General features: G+C 36.9%; 1 protein-coding gene across 4 annotated transcripts in view; it reads left to right on the top strand.

Annotated features, from left to right (window-relative positions):
• The window catches only part of LOC145669018 (sodium-coupled monocarboxylate transporter 1-like), a 94,954-nt gene that overhangs the window by 75,225 nt on the left and 2,472 nt on the right, over positions 1-17,257 (top strand). For all 4 annotated transcript variants that reach the window (XM_081737355.1, XM_081737356.1, XM_081737357.1 and 1 more), the window contains exons 11-13: positions 2,907-3,090; positions 7,169-7,255; positions 9,204-9,379. In XM_081737355.1, coding sequence (XP_081593481.1) covers positions 2,907-3,090; positions 7,169-7,255; positions 9,204-9,379 — 447 coding nt within the window. The remainder of the gene's footprint in view (positions 1-2,906; positions 3,091-7,168; positions 7,256-9,203; positions 9,380-17,257) is intronic.

The following is a 17,257-nucleotide window of genomic DNA, read 5'->3' as shown; positions in this document are numbered from 1 at the left end:
ATGAAAGATTCTGAGGTCATGCCACACGCAGTTGAATAAAGTCCAACTACTACCAAAAGACGAATTGACAAACCAATTTCTCTGTCCGCTCTAGTACCTCACCTCCCACCAACTCGGAGTTGACCCCAATTTAGGCACATAGGAAAGTGGATCTTTGCCTACAACTGCTCCTAAATCCGGGTGATGTCTGTTTCCTAATACGAATCGTCACATGCGACGAAAAGTGGCCATCTTTCACAAATCCGATTGTGCAACAACAGTAGTTGAACAAGGACCAACTTCCAGGTCTGGTGGTGAAACAGTGTCGTTTCGACCATAAATACATAATCGGTGCGTGATGGAATTATGAAGGAGTCATCTGCTTCGAGTTCCGTCCTAATGGTAGTATCAGCAATGGTGACCTTTATTCTGAACAGCTGGAGACGGTGTATGCTGCAATTCGCTATAAATATTACATTGGTGAACCTAAAACTCTCCCTGCTCCCACATCATCATCATCATAGGTATTCTGCCTTTATTGGCAGGTCACTTGCCGCAGCTGAGAAGCTTCCATGCTCCACGGTCCTCCGCTAACCTTTTCGTCTTCGCGTATGATCTTTCTGTTTTAATATCATCCATTAATTGTAGTCTCCTTCGCCCCCTCCCTCTCTTTCCCGCCACCATACCCTCTAGGACGTCCCTCATGATACAATCTCTTCTTAGGCAATGTCCCAACCAGTTTCTCTTCCTCTTCCTAATAATATCTAAAAGTGTTCTTTTCTCACCCACCATTTCTAACACTCTCTCATTCGCTTTCCGCTCTACCCAACTAATTCTTTCCATTCTTCTCCACACCCACATTTCGAACGCTTCCAGTGGATTTTCGTCACCTTTACGTAATATCCACGTTTCCGCCCCATACAGTACAACACTCCACACGAAGCATTTTATGAGTCTTTTTCTCAACTCTTTATTCAAGGTCCCACAAAACAGACTTTTCTTCCTCCTAAAGGCTTCTTTCGCCATTCCTATCCTTGCTTTTATTTCACGTTCGCACTTCATGTCATTACTAAGAATACTGCTCCCACAAGATAACGCAAAATCACACTCGGCTCCATAAATGTAACCAAAAATTCAAGAACTTCACAGCATCAAATTGATGCTACAACCAGTATACAGTCGTGATATTGTCCATTTGTATTACTATGTGTTTCCGTACATGGTGCACTTCCTGAAATTACGATGGTTCACTAATCAGCAGGAGGTGGAAACAGCAGTAAGTGACTTTTTTCCCTGTAAGGACAGGATGTGGTATCGTCCTGTAATCGAGGAACAGGAAGGAAGCTGGCTGCAGAGAGTCCAACATGAGGGAATATCCTTGAATGTTAGCCTAGTTTCATCGTACTGTAATAAGCACGGGTAGGTTGTCTACCAGAATGTTGAAGATTCATTACTATCCCTTGTAACACAGGACCAGCGCGTTTGAGCATTATCTCCGTCTGAGTGATGACGACTTGAACCAAACGGGGTTGCTTTATGTTTGTTTAAATATATTACTTTATTTCCCTATATTTATGTGCTAGTCTAACTCTGTGGTTCTGTACCTTTTCGCATTGAGCACACTCTTGGTTGAATGCCATTGCCCCGGGCGTTCCCTAATATCTTAATCAAATCCACCCATCCCCAAGGCTGAACATAAGATTTAGACCAAGCAGTCTAAAAACGGAAACGGAATTCTTAAAATATGTTTTGAAAGATGTGCATTACTATTATTATCCAAATTAATTAATTTCTCTCTGATCTTTTCCTTAAGCTCTATGTCGACAAGCCTGCGCGTGGATTCATGACCAATTTAACACTGCCAACACTTCACTACGCGTGGATTCATGACCAATTTAACACTGCCAACACTTCACTTCTCGTGGGTTCATGACTAATCATGATTAATCGAACATTGTCAACACCGCGATCCACCTATCTAGTTACCTCTTCTATGGTCAATCCATTATATCTGTCAGGTTATGATCGTAATATCCCTCTAGTATGCCATATATCCGCCAGTTTGAAATGAGTGTTTTAGGGATAGGATGTAGTGCAGAAAATTAAATCAAATTAAATATTTAGTCTTTAGAGTCCAATTGTCTTATTTTGAAGACTAAAAAAAGACTATGGTGAGTTGATGAAATAAAGGAAAGAAAGAGAGAAGAATCCTCAGAAGAAAAACACGTCGATATTACTCACTTGTCATATACTCATGTGAATGTGGAAACTAACTAGAAATCTTTAAGTCCAGAAGGAGACACATGCTATACATAATGGTATCTAACTGAATATTGAATTTAAACGTTGCAATTATTATATGTCAAATAGTGTGTCAAAATATCTACTTATGACTGCAGAGTCAAATTTAAGTCTGCATGCTACGCACCCATTCCATGCAGAAGTTTTCACCCCATATGCAGTAATGCTTTAAGCAACAGGCTAACAGCAGGAAGCTCACTTTCACCATAAGAGCCTACACAAAGCAAAACGGTTTTGCTGTATGTAGGTTCTATTTTATCTGTTTTTCATCTCATATTTTGAATTTTTTTAAAAGTTTTGGAACCCTTAAGCTATAGCTTGATTAGCATATACGTAAATCTAGCACTGTATGTTTGTTTAAATATATTACTTTATTTCCCTATATTTATGTGCTAGTCTAACTCTGTGGTTCTGTACCTTTTCGCATTGAGCACACTCTTGGTTGAATGCCATTGCCCCGGGCGTTCCCTAATATCTTAATCAAATCCACCCATCCCCAAGGCTGAACATAAGATTTAGACCAAGCAGTCTAAAAACGGAAACGGAATTCTTAAAATATGTTTTGAAAGATGTGCATTACTATTATTATCCAAATTAATTAATTTCTCTCTGATCTTTTCCTTAAGCTCTATGTCGACAAGCCTGAACTCTATGTCAGCCATTGTTCTGGAAGATTTCTACCCAGTCTGTTTCAAGAGAACACTCACAGAACAGCAAAGAAATTATCTGATGAAACTCGTGGTCATCGTTCTTGGAGTTATCTGTGTTTCTCTGGTGTTCATTGTTGAACATCTTGGAGGAATACTGCAGGTCAGTGGAACAATTAGAAAAAAAAAATATGATTGGTTCAAACACTCTAAAGGAAAGGTCATACACACGGTAGAAGCTGGTACTAAGGGTTTTAACATTTTATCAAATGTTTAAACAATATCCTAAACGTTGCTTTACACAAGTTCATTCTAACTGAATGCTATATGACTTCATACTTTGCTGCTCATAACAGACCAAACAGAAAGAGTAAGGGGAAGAAAACAAAGCTAATGTTGATATAAAAGAATGTGACAGATAAACAAAGCGTAGTTGATGGTTTTATAGATACACTACTTGTGAATTCATGACTAACCGAACAATGCCAACACTTCACTACTTGTGGATTCGTGACTAACCGAACACTACCAATACTTCACTAGTTGTGAAATGAAATCTTTAAGTTTAACGTCCCCGTTTTGTGCCGGTTAGGCTAAAGGAGACGGTGATAATGAGAAATGAGTGAAATGAAGAAAGTGGGAGGAAACGGGAGAACCCCGAGAAAACCCACGAGCATGGTGTTCGTCCACCACAAAGTCCACACGGCGCGAGCTGGGATCGAACCAGTGACCCCAAGCACCGGAGGTGAACGCTCTACTACTGAGCCATCGCGGCCCCTGCTCACTACTTGTGGTTTCATGACTAATTGAACACTGCCAGTGCCAACACTTCACTACTTGTGAATTTATGACTAACAGAACACTGCTAACACTTCACTATTTGTGGATTCATGAATAACCGAATACTGCTAACACTTCACAACTTGTGGTTTCATGACTAATTGAGCTCCTCCAATACTTCACTACTTGTGGATTCATGACTAATCGAACAATGCCAACACTTCATTACTTGTTTATTCATGACTAATTGAATACTCCCAACACTTCACTACTTGTGGATTCATGACTAATCGAATACTCCCAACACTTCACTACTCGTGGATTTATGACTAACCGAATACTGCTAACATTTCACTACTTGTGGTTTCACGACTAATTGAACACCGCGAACACTTCACTACTTGTGGATTCATGACTAATGGAACAATGCCAACACTTCACTACTTGTGAATTCATTACTAATCGAATACTCCCAACACTTCACTACTTGTGAATTCATTACTAATCGAATACTCCCAACACTTCACTACTTGTGGATTCATGACTAATCCAATACTCCCAACACTTCACTACTTGTGGATTCATGACTAATCCAATATTCCCAACACTTCACTACTCATGGATTTATAACTAATCGAATACTCCCAACACTTCACTACGCGTGGATTCATGACCAATTTAACACTGCCAACACTTCACTACGCGTGGATTCATGACCAATTTAACACTGCCAACACTTCACTTCTCGTGGGTTCATGACTAATCATGATTAATCGAACATTGTCAACACCGCGATCCACCTATCTAGTTACCTCTTCTATGGTCAATCCATTATATCTGTCAGGTTATGATCGTAATATCCCTCTAGTATGCCATATATCCGCCAGTTTGAAATGAGTGTTTTAGGGATAGGATGTAGTGCAGAAAATTAAATCAAATTAAATATTTAGTCTTTAGAGTCCAATTGTCTTATTTTGAAGACTAAAAAAAGACTATGGTGAGTTGATGAAATAAAGGAAAGAAAGAGAGAAGAATTCTCAGAAGAAAAACACGTCGATATTACTCACTTGTCATATACTCATGTGAATGTGGAAACTAACTAGAAATCTTTAAGTCCAGAAGGAGACACATGCTATACATAATGGTATCTAACTGAATATTGAATTTAAACGTTGCAATTATTATATGTCAAATAATGTGTCAAAATATCTACTTATGACTGCAGAGTCAAATTTAAGTCTGCATGCTACGCACCCATTCCATGCAGAAGTTTTCACCCCATATGCAGTAATGCTTTAAGCAACAGGCTAACAGCAGGAAGCTCACTTTCACCATAAGAGCCTACACAAAGCAAAACGGTTTTGCTGTATGTAGGTTCTATTTTATCTGTTTTTCATCTCATATTTTGAATTTTTTTAAAAGTTTTGGAACCCTTAAGCTATAGCTTGATTAGCATATACGTAAATCTAGCACTGTATGTTTGTTTAAATATATTACTTTATTTCCCTATATTTATGTGCTAGTCTAACTCTGTGGTTCTCTACCTTTTTCGCATTGAGCACCCCCTTGGGTGAATGCAATTGCCCACGGCGTTCCCTTTTATCTTAATCAAATCCACCCATGCCCAAGGCTGAACAAAAGATTTAGACCAAGCAGTCTAACAAACGGAAAAGGAATTCTTAAAATATGTTTTGAAAGATTTGCATTACTATTAGTAAGAAGTCTAAATTTTTGACAATTTGAAAAATATTAATGTATTTCGTTCAATAAGATGAAAAGAATGTCGTGAAACCTCAAACTTTCCCAAAATACTCTATCGCCTACCAGTTACCCATTTTTGTCCCAGCCCATCTGTTTCGAAACGAGAACGCCGCCTAGGAGCGTTAACGTCCACCTTGAAAAACACTGGTCTAACTGACATTTCAGTAGTACGGATGAAACCTAGAGGTCGTGTACTTGACTATACATATCCAAATGTTTTTCTGTGGGTTTCGTCGTACTACAGAGATTTCCACTAAACAAAATAGTGTTATGTACGCCTCCGAGTTTGCACGGCTATATGTTCCGTCCTCTAGGTAAAAACCCTACTTAATTTCCTTCTAATCGTGTTTGCAAAATGCTACTAAATGTTATTGAATATAGAATAAAGGCAAAACATATCTTCAGTGTGGAGAGGCTAGTTTATTATTTAGATAGGCTACCAATACGTGGTTCTAGATCATGATAGAAGTAAAGCACATTCATAATTTAATTTATGCCATATGGGTCTATCGCAGAAGAATGGTATGGAGAAGAATGGAAAGAATTAGTTGGGTCAAATAGAAAACGAATGAGTGGGTGTTAGAAATGGTGGGGGAGAAAAGAACACTTTTAGATATTTTTAAGAAGAGGAAGAGAAATTGGTTGGGACATTGCCTAAGAAGAAATTGTATCATGAGAGACGTCCTAGAGGGTATAGTAGCGGGAAAAAGAGGAAGGGGGCGAAGGAGACTACAATTAATGGATAATATAAAAACAGAAAGATCATACGTGAATATGAAGAGGTTAGCGGAGGACCATGGAGCATGGAAGCTTGTCAGCTGCTGCAAGTGATCTGCCAGTAAGGGCAGAATACCTATGATGATGATATGGATCTATAGGCATCCAAAGCATTCTCAGTGCTTTAACTAGAGAGTTCCAAAGATCAAAACATGGTAGAAAGCGCATCGCGGTAATATTATTGTAAAAACGTTATGGCTTAGTTTTAGCTGCATTGTAGACATTACATATCACATAGGCTAGAGAAGATGATGATCATGAGAATAAAAAAAATGGTGGAATAAAAAAAGTGCAAAGAAACGGGAGAACTCCCTGAGAACTCTCGCGCGTGGTGTTATGTTCACCACAAACCGCATTTAGCAAGTTCAGATTGAACCGAAAACTCCAAGCACTAGACGTGAACACTCTACCACTGAGCCACCGTGGCTCCTACCAAAATAATATAATAATAATAATAATAATAATAATAATAATAATAATAATAATAATAATAATAGTTACTAAAATATGAATACTCATAACAGTAAAAATCATTAAGATTGATTTATCGAAAATACAGAAGTATTTCAAGTTATATGCAAGGCATTTTTGGCACCCTGAAGCACGTTTTAGGTATAATGTTCGAGTTACAATAGCAAATGAACTTATTAAGGAATCAAATAACCTAGAAATGATAAATGTTTTCTTATTTGCATTCATTATAGCATAAGACCTTTTCAAAGGCCTAAATAACAGAAATATTTCTTTGAGTAGGCTGGAAAGTTCCATTTTGAGTTATACGAGTTTTGCTTCCTGTGTAACTTATTTATGCTGTAATATCTATGCTCAGAATAGGCCTATAATTTCTAGAAAACGTGTGACTTCTGAAGTTTTAAGTTATATTGATTCATTTCAACGGATAATCGTGTTCCTTGTTATTTCAGGCTACAATCAGCTTAACAGGACTCAGTGGAGGAGCTATGCTGGGAATATTTACATTGGGTCTACTCTTCCCGTGGGCGAACGGAAAGGTAAGGAACGTCTACTGTGATGCATATTATGTAAATTGAATCATGATGGTGTAGTTGATAAGGTGTGAGGTGCAGTCAAGCGGTTTGATGTATTCACCTCATGGAACCATTGTGGGTTCGAGTCTCATTGAAGATCATGAACATTTTTAATTGTCCTAGATTGTGTGTATTTGTATTCGAGACGCTATCAAATATGTTTCATGTAAAATTATAAGCTAACACTTTTGTACCCGTGCTTCTATATGACTATGCAAATTACAGCTTCCTAGAATTTTAGTGCATTTTTAAATGATATCTGGTAGTTAAAAGATAGTCATGTGAAATACCTGGCAAATACATCTTTAAATATTCGATTTTAAGATGAATACAAAATTTTTTGATATAGTTGGATAGAATTACTACAATTTCACTTCAAATAAACGCTCTTTTATTTACATAAAAGTAATGAAAATGACACTTTTTTTTTTTAGTTTTACTTCCCATGGTTATACCGGGTAGGCTAAAGGAGACAGTGAGAAATTGTTAAAATCAAATGAGAGAATCCTGAGAAAGCCCACCCAAATGGTGTTTGTCCACAAAAAAAGCTCAATTGGCGCGAGCTGGGATCGAACCAGCGACCCGATGCACCAACATCAAAATATCTTTTAGAGCACATACATCAAGTAGAAAAAGCTGCAAAACTTGCTTATATAGTTCACATTGAGTGAAAGTGCTGCAAAGTTGCATGAAACAAATGCTTCTATATAAAAATGTATTAGTACAAAAGACACCAACATGAGAAATATGACAATCATTTAGCTATACTTAGTAGCATTACAGATGGGTAAAAAATTAAAATAATCATTTAAATGGGAGCTAGTTTGTCTGAAATAGTATAATTTTGTTTTTCCAATGTAGTTTCATATTGAATTCACGAATAAGTGAATATTTGGAATCAAATATGTATACTCCTGTTTCACAGTTTAAATATCCATGTTCCTGAAATAAATGAAAAAATCTCCCGCAGTGCTTTTTTTTTTCGAAACTTAATTCTTCTAATATATATATATATATATATATATATATATATATATATATATATATATATATATATATACTGCTAACAAAAATTTGTAAAGATAAAAATATAATTTTGATGTACTTGAAGGATGTTTAGCACTGGAAGAAGTTCTCATAATTGTATTGTTTCATAAGGTAAACACCTACTCTTTTTTAATTTGTAACATACCTTTTTAGGAGCCCTTAACTATTTATAAATGTCGAGATCTCTTTCCGTGTTGAGCGTTAGGATAAGTAATGTTGAATTCAATATGATCCCTTGGAAAAATTATACCAAATAAACATTGAACTCGGTTAATCTTGGTAATCTTTAAATTGTGATCTGGCCTAGAAATGTAGTAATTATTATATACGTCGGTCAAGGTAATATCAGTTCGGAAACACTAATATGTTAAAAAAAGAAAGAGATTGGACATTTCTATTCTCGTAATACAAAGAGGAAGACTGTGTAGATGTAAATCTTAAATATAAAGAAGTTAAGATTCTTTTCCCTCCAAACTGGTAAATGTACGTGTAACAATGTAGGGGGGATATGAAATGTCAACAACCATATAAAAGATATTCAGACATCTTACCTGGGTACCGAATATTTATTGAATGTTTCCAGAAAAGGATACACGAAATTATAACACATGAAAACTTGCACGCCTTAAGATTTTTTTATTTGAAGGTCTATTTTGATCTTTTTCTATAGTACTTCCTTATGAATTACGAATGTAGTGTTATATATATATATATATATATATATATATATATATATATATATGTGTGTGTGTGTGTGTGTGTGTGTGTGTGTGTGTTCTTTTAAATATAGTATTACTGTATATTATGAATTTATATGAAAGTTCGTTTATTTGAAACTAGATAATTTTTTACATATATATTTCAGGGAGCGCTGATAGGTGGCCTGGCGAGTCTTGGACTCACGGCCTGGATATGTCTTGGCACCCAAAGTGCTGTATCTTCGAAGACTCTGGTATTTCCTGAAAAACCTCGATTCATTAGCAACTGTTCTTATCATTTCCCACCAACGAATATATCGATACCTACTCAGGATCCTGCAGAGTAAGTAGTAGAAATCGTTTCTGTAGTTCTTAACATTCTAATGGAGAGCAAATATTTCATTTCATTGGGTATACAATTGATTTGTAACTATGAATTTAGGAATGACAAAGATGAGCTTCCCAAATGTATAAAAATTCTAATGAAAGCAGCTAATCCTATCTTTTCTCCAGTTATAAATGCTATCGTGATAGAAATGAATATTGTCTGTGTGTATACAGGGGTAGACAAAAAATATAAAACGTTTGCAAAAGTGTGAAAATCATACCTAGTATGGTGTGGGGTGTCTTTTTGCGTCCAAAACAGCTTGAATCCGACGTGGAATGGACGTATACAGCTCCTGAATCGTGGTGTAGAATTTTGTACCATTGTTCCTCCAAAACATGCTCCAGTTCCTTAATGAATGCTGGTGGAGGGTAATGAGACCGAACTCGCCTTTCTAACTCAGACCACAATGGCTCAATGATGTTCAGATCTGGTAATTGTGGGAGCCAGGGGAGTTGTAATAGCTCCTGGTCATGCTTCACAAACCATGATTTCACCGTTTTTGCAGCGTAGCAGGGTGCCAACTCATCTTGGTGGATGTTATCACAATCAGGGAACAATATTTGGGCCATGGGTAGAACCTGGTCCCCCAAAATGGCCTCATACACCTTAGCATTCATCATTCCATGCAGGGCTATGATGGGACCTACGGAAACCCACTGTATCCGTCATATCACTGTCCATACTGTAACAGAACCACCTCCATGCTTTACAGTTGGGAGCAGACAGTCGGTATCATAGGCCTGCGACGGTGTTCTCCATACTTAAACACGACCGGTTGTTGGAAACAAGGTGAAGGTCGATTCATCGGACCACATTACGTGTTTCCACTGCTCATAAGTCCACGCCTTCTGGTCCTTGCACCACTGGATACGCCTCTTCGCATTTACTGCTGTGACCAGGGCTTTGGCGATAGCGGCCCTGCCATGAATTTTCATTTTATGAAGTTTCCGTCGCACTGTTTTCGATGAAACCTGGTTCTGTATGCCGAAATTGAGTCCAGACGTAATTTTCATTGCAGTGGTCTTTTTAGCTGCTACAATCCGTTTTAATGCCCTCCGGTCCCTATCTGACAGGATTGTCTTTCGACCACTGTTGTGCTTTGCAGACGTCGTTTGCACATTAATTGTGTATGCCCTCGTGACATTGGACACAGTGCCTTTCGATACCCGCACAATGTTTGCCACTGTTGCCATTGAAGCTCCAACCAGACGGGCACCAACGATTATGCCTCTTTGGAAGTCTGTCCGGTCGCCCATTTTACCGCATCACTTCACACCACGACAATCACAGGTGAACTGGTTACTGCTGACGGAAGAGGAAGGTCCACATGACACATTGAAAGCAAAAAACGATCGCCAAACGCAACATGTAATATGTTGCTGAAGGCTTCAAGAGCTTAAAGATGCTTGTAAATTGTCACGTTATGCTACTAGTTATATTAAAAGGGCAATTAGAAGGAAAATGTCTTCCATTTTGTAATATTTATTAGAACCATCACCTAAGAAGATATTGATATAAAAACGAATGATATATACAGGATAATAATATATAACAAAGTAATATAGTGGAAAGAAAAGCACCAAGGGGAAGTCCTTGGTTCTCTCGTGTGTGTCCTTTAATGTTTTGTGGTCCTTCCTTCACTCAAATTAAGTCATGCAATATTCGATTACACAAAGCATACTCACAAACGTCCTGTAATGGATGCCAATCCTGGTAGCCACATCTTGGAATTTTCTGCGTTCTCAGTTCCTGCGCGACGTGAATTCGATACACCTAACTCACAGTTGTCATATGTAGGTAGAATGATCTTTTGCTTAAAACACTAGTTTTTATATTGTCACAAAACTGTTTTGGAATTTAGAAAGGCACTTTGTGTGATTTTTTGATCATGAGAAAATGTGTTTTTACTTTCTTCCAAAATAGTCACCTTGAAAGTGCTGTTTTGATTTTCTATAGATAGATTAAATTGTTATTTTTTCTTCATAAAGGAGACGTCACTGATTGTATGCACGTTTAATAATTTTTGAACTTTTCATTGTTTAATGTTTTTTGGGAATATAATAATCCCCCTTTTAATAAAGTACAATGGTCAACTGTTCATGAGAACCAGTGACATAGAATCCCTTAAAATGTTTCATTGTTTAAGACCTTTATAACCATGAGCTGGTGCACAAAAGAAAGAGAGAAAAAACACTAGAGGAAGGAGGCACTAGTAAACACACACACGAAAAGAAAAAAAATCACTAAAACTGCTGGGTCCGTGTAGATGTCGAGCGTGATCCCAATGGTGTATCCGGGAAGGCTGGAACTCGGGAAATCCTGATCGTGGTGGTGCAGCACGTCGAGAGTCAGGACTAGCTCCTGGAAGTCTGCTATCTGGAAGTCGTGATCCTTGAGCCAAAATGGACAGCATCTTGTGGTCTGGAAGTCGTGAGGTCCATCATCCAGAAAAGGAAACTGCGACTTGGTAGGCATCATCCATGGAAACCGGTAGCAAGATGATGGGTAGCCAAGGTGCGTTTGTGGAAAAGAAATTACATGACAGGAGGCACTGAATTACTTGTTAAAGACCATTGTGAAAACGTTTTTTTTTAAGACTAAAAGAAAGAAGAAAAGGGAGAAGAGAAAATTAGGAAGAAGAGTAATGCTATTGCAAAAGGAACGTACAAGGAACAAAAGGGATAACGTAAAAATACGTATAATGGCGTACTGAAATGAAGAAGGCACCTAATCAATCTTTAGGGAGATACGGAGATTCCGGGGTGTGTGACACTATTGGTATGAAAAAGAGGAAGATAGGTTGGGTTAGGAGCAGCGGGAGGTGTGTAAGATACGGTGTAAGTGTGGCGGGTAGGCGTTGGATGGGTAAAGGAGCGACGAAATTTATGAGTTGAAAAAAACTTGATGTAAAAGAAGGCACCAATGATACAGAAGAAAAAGATGAGGGGGATTGCAATGTATAAAGATATGGGAATAAAGTCGCCAGCTGCAACACCGGGTATAACCAGAAGGAAGAGGATGCTAAAAGAAAAGAGAGAAAAAAAATTGTAAGAGATGAGCCCCTTATTTTATTTTTATTTATTTATTTATTTTTTTATTATGATCATGTTTACTATTACTGTGTGTGGTGTGTACGGAAGTATGGTCGTGGATAGCGAAAGATTCCGTTATAGTAGAAGAAGTATAGAAATGAAGAGTGAATTTGCCATTAAGTAGGACAGAAAGAAAAAATATATATATATTAGTGAGACGTAGTTTATTCCTGGCCAAGGTACCGTAAGTTGACCTGGAAGACAAATGATTCGGGAGAAACTGCATGAGGTTGCCAGTCGTGAGCAAAAGGAGCTTGTATACGGGTGTTAAGAAAAAAAATGGAGACGCAAGTAGCAATGGCAATTAATGTGTACCGTCCGCGAATGTGTGGTGGTGGGTTTGTGTTTTATTATCATCATAATGAGAGGATTTGTTAAGATATGTAGAACGAGGAATGAAAATGGCGGAGGACAGGGTACGAGGTAAGTACCAAAGAATTGTTTGATTTAGTTTTCAGATTGTCTTTTTTTTTAGGAAGAGATGCGGAAGGAGAGTTAACGTGAGTTAAGGGGAATTAGTTCGGGTGGCTGAGTTGTGGTAGGTGTTAAAGGTAACTGGTGTGTACGACGATGTAAAATATAGATGAAGAGGGTATTCATCATAGAGAGGGAAAACAGGATGAGAGAGAAGGAGATAGAGATGGTGGGATAGTCGTCCGTGGGAAGCCAGGAAAGCCAAGTTGGCGGTTTATAGGAAGAATTGGTAGCTGTGATTGGTGTTATGCGGTGGCTAAAATTAAGGGGAAGATTTTGAAGGGAGTTATAAGGGAGAATTCTATCAGCGGGTAAGAGGAGTAAATCGGAATCAATGATATGGATATGATGAAGGACTAAATGGACAGGAATGATTGTGGTCGGAAGACAGAAATGAGAGCGGGGTATGAGTTCGATAGTTCCTGAATGGAGGCTTGTGTCACAGGGTAAAGTAACACGGAGATTTAAAGAATTATTAATGTATAATGGCGTGGCAGTGCCATTAAGGAAAAGATAATGAAGGTTGTTGGGTGGTCGGGTTAAAATAAATAGATGATCGTATACTTGGGTGATGGTAAACTGTTGTGTGAGGGTGCAGCTGTAAGAACAGGCGTTTTTTAGTAAGCCCGATATATGTTGATATTTCAAAGTGTGTAAACAAGAAGCTATTGTATGATTATAAATAGTAGGGATTTTGCACAAGAAATGTTTAGATGAGAAGGAACAAGATGTAAGATCAGCCGGAGAAAAAGGGACAGCTTGCTTATCCATGAAGACAACAAAATTGGAAGGAAGCTGTAAATAGCAATTTTGTTGAGCTGACGCAACCGGATAGGGAACTAATTTAAATAAACGTGGTAGCGTATGGAGGGGAATAGCAGGGAGTTTTACGTGTAAAATGATATGATCGGGAAAGAAATAGCAAGTGGTAAGGGGTAGGGTGTAAATGATCGGTGCTGTCAAAACGGGATTGACGCGTAAATTTTTTGAAACCAATTTGAGATTAAAATCATGTAAGTCAGAATGTAACTGATGAACTGGTATGATTTGAGGAGATAACCGGTTTTCTTTACATTGGTCAAAAATGTCGTTAAAATTAATTAAGTAAAGTAACTGACGAAGCATAAGGAGGATCGCGTTGTCAAATTTTAAATACATTTTAGAGAAAGTAACAAAAGAGGAGTGATCCGTGCGCATGGCTTCAAGTAGGCGTGTCTCATCGGCAATGAGAGCAGAAACCGTTGTTTGCACATCTTTGAAGGAAGAAGATGTTTGTTCAGCAAGTGTTGCAACCTGATGAGAAATATCAGAAAATTTAGAACTGAGAACAGATTCATGGTTTTCAAGCTCTTGTACGTGTGTCTTTAGTTGTTCGGAATCCTGCGCGACGTGAATTCGATACACCTAACTCACAGTTGTCAGATGTAGGTAGAATGATCTTTTGCTTAAAACACTAGTTTTTATATTGTCACAAAACTGTTTTGGAATTTAGAAAGGCACTTTGTGTGATTTTTTGATCATGAGAAAATATGTGTTTTTACTTTCTTCCAAAATAGTCACCTTGAAAGTGCTGTTTTGATTTTCTATAGATAGATTAAATTGTTATTTTTTCTTCATAAAGGAGACGTCACTGATTGTATGCACGTTTAATAATTTTTGAACTTTTCATTGTTTAATGTTTCTTGGGAATATAATACATGTGTTGTGCAGTGGAGGGCCAAACTTACGTGTCCTGTATGAATGTTTTTAGATTTTTTTGACAACCTCCTGTATTTAGTACTATAAGGAAAAACGTACTATCCTTTTAAGAGTGTCACACTTATATTCTTTAAATATTAACTTCTCTTAGTTACAAATGCAATCTTACTAAAATTACAACTTAACCATACAACTTTTGTAGGTTTATATGTTTTATTTTTTTATTTTATTTATTTATTTATTTATTGTTAATGTGGGGTTTTAAAGGAACACCATTATGTAGATAAAACTGGCCAAAGTGAGAATCAATCCAAGACAGGCAAATTGTTGTTCACCAACCATTGTAAATTATGAAGAAAATACGATTTCCTTTACTGCACATTAGACTATCTTTGTTTAAGAATTTTATTAAAGTGATGTATGGACACGAGCGTCCGTTTCTGTTAATGAAATATAATGCCTAAGACTGTGTAGAGCGAAACTAGGATGGAATATTACTTAGCCCTAGAATCAGAAAAATGATTAAATATAGTCTACACAGTTTCAAAGCAAGTTAAATATGCAATAGGCGTCCGTATGTTTTTATTTATTTTTTTAAGTCAAAAATTCTCAGAAACTTTCTACGAAACTATACGACTTTAAATTACAGTAAAGTTCTCAGTAAGCTTATTGAGAAGCATAGGATCATAGGATGTAATATGAATTTAAAAGTACTCTTCTTTGTCTCCCATCTCAATTTTTTTCTAAACTTCGTTGCTGGGAACGATGAAAATGTTCTGTTTCCTCTAGGACAGTCGTTCTCAACCTAATTTCTATCACGACTCCCATTTTATCACATCTTACCAGTGACCCCGTTATAATATCTGCTTTGTAGTAAGCTTTGTGAGATTTTTAATACATCTATTGCGGAAATCAAACGATATCCATCTATTTCTATAATAGTAGAATCCATTTCTTGTATGTAGTGGATACATTAACTTCCCTAAAAGCGAATAGATTAAAACCAAATTTTGGCAGTTCATTCCTATTACAAATACCGAATCCGATCCCTCAAAATGGAAGCTGTTTGAAAATTTTAGAACTTAGTAACTCTCTTAATTTTGGATCATATTATAAAAAAATAAAGTGATTTCTAATTTTGGTTTTAAAAAAACTTGAACATTTGTTAGCAAAATTATTGAGTATTTTAATTTTCGAGAGGCCACTACTTTGAGAGGCCAGTACTTTTGTATTAGATTCTAGTTATATTTATCTCTTCCGCTTATCTTTGCGACCCCCAGGTTAATTAACCCTGTTCTAGGAGCTAGCTAAATAGCACTACCAAAAAAGTGGTGGCCAAATATGAAGGCAGACTACCATTGAGCACTCAAGAGAAATTTTCTTGAAGCAAAATTCATCCTAAAATCTATTTTATGTAATTCTAGATACTTAAATATAATTTTAGCTTAGACTATGTTTCACTATAACTTACTGGTTGACAGAAATGTTTCTCTTGAGATTACTGAAAATCGTGGTGAATAAATTCTGTAAACATGTTGGAAAACAACACAAAAAGTCAGTAAGAACTATTCATTTTTTCTCTTTTAACTGAATAAACTTCAGTTTTGTTGTTTAGTGTAATAATTATAAAATTTGGTATGTTCGTAGATAACTCATCAGTAATATGTACAAGAGCTGGATAAATAGTAATTGTAACATTGTTATAATTCGTACCTGGTTTTATACATAGAGGAACACCTGCTATATTCCATCAAATACAGGTTGTATCAAAAAGGATTTTACAACTTTGGAAACTCATATTGATTTAGTGATATTCATTTATCTTACAGACATAGTTTTGGTGTCATTTTATTACAAAATACACCAAGTTTTGACTCACGTAGTACACTAGTTCAGAAAAGAGCCACTGCAAGCTCTAGCGGCAGTTGCAGCAAAGATGGCTGCCTTTACTAGTCACGAGCGTGCTAACTGTGTGTTTTGGTTTGGAGAATCGTAAGTCTGCAACAACTATACAACGTAATTTTCATACAATGTATGGTAAAGATTCCCCTAGTAGGCCAACTATTTATCAGTGGTATAAGTATTTTATTGAAACTGAATGTTCGATAAGCCACAACAAATCTTCAGGTCGTTCCCGGTACGGCTGAAGACGGTGTAGATCAAGTGAGACTTTAGATTAGATGTGTTTCGCATCACCAACGGAAGCACATTGAACCTCCTTAGGTATAAGGTAAAAGAAAAAAGATTTATTTTGCTACAAAATCACACCAAAACCATGTTTGTAAGCTAAATACAGTAAATATTTAAGTTTTTAAAGTTGTACAATGCTTTATGATACACAATGTATAATCGCCTCCTATCTTCTTTCACACATTGCGAAGGCGTTTCACACTGCCAGAGTCCATTTTTGTCTCTGTCCCACAGAGACCGTCCTCGTATGGGACAGAAAGTCTTCTTTTGTGTAATACATTACCCAATAAAATGTAAATAGTAATATAAATATATCTTCGTTCAATGAAAAAATTTCAACATTTATTGAGCAATTCATCTTCAATTTGGTGGTCTGAGT

This window comes from Thermobia domestica, chromosome 13 (assembly GCF_964235325.1).
Source record: "Thermobia domestica chromosome 13, izTheDome1.hap1.1, whole genome shotgun sequence".
In the NCBI taxonomy this organism is placed as follows: Eukaryota; Metazoa; Arthropoda; class Insecta; order Zygentoma; family Lepismatidae; genus Thermobia; species Thermobia domestica.
Note: the sequence above shows the minus strand (reverse complement) of the source record. Positions and strands in the feature narration are given on the sequence as shown.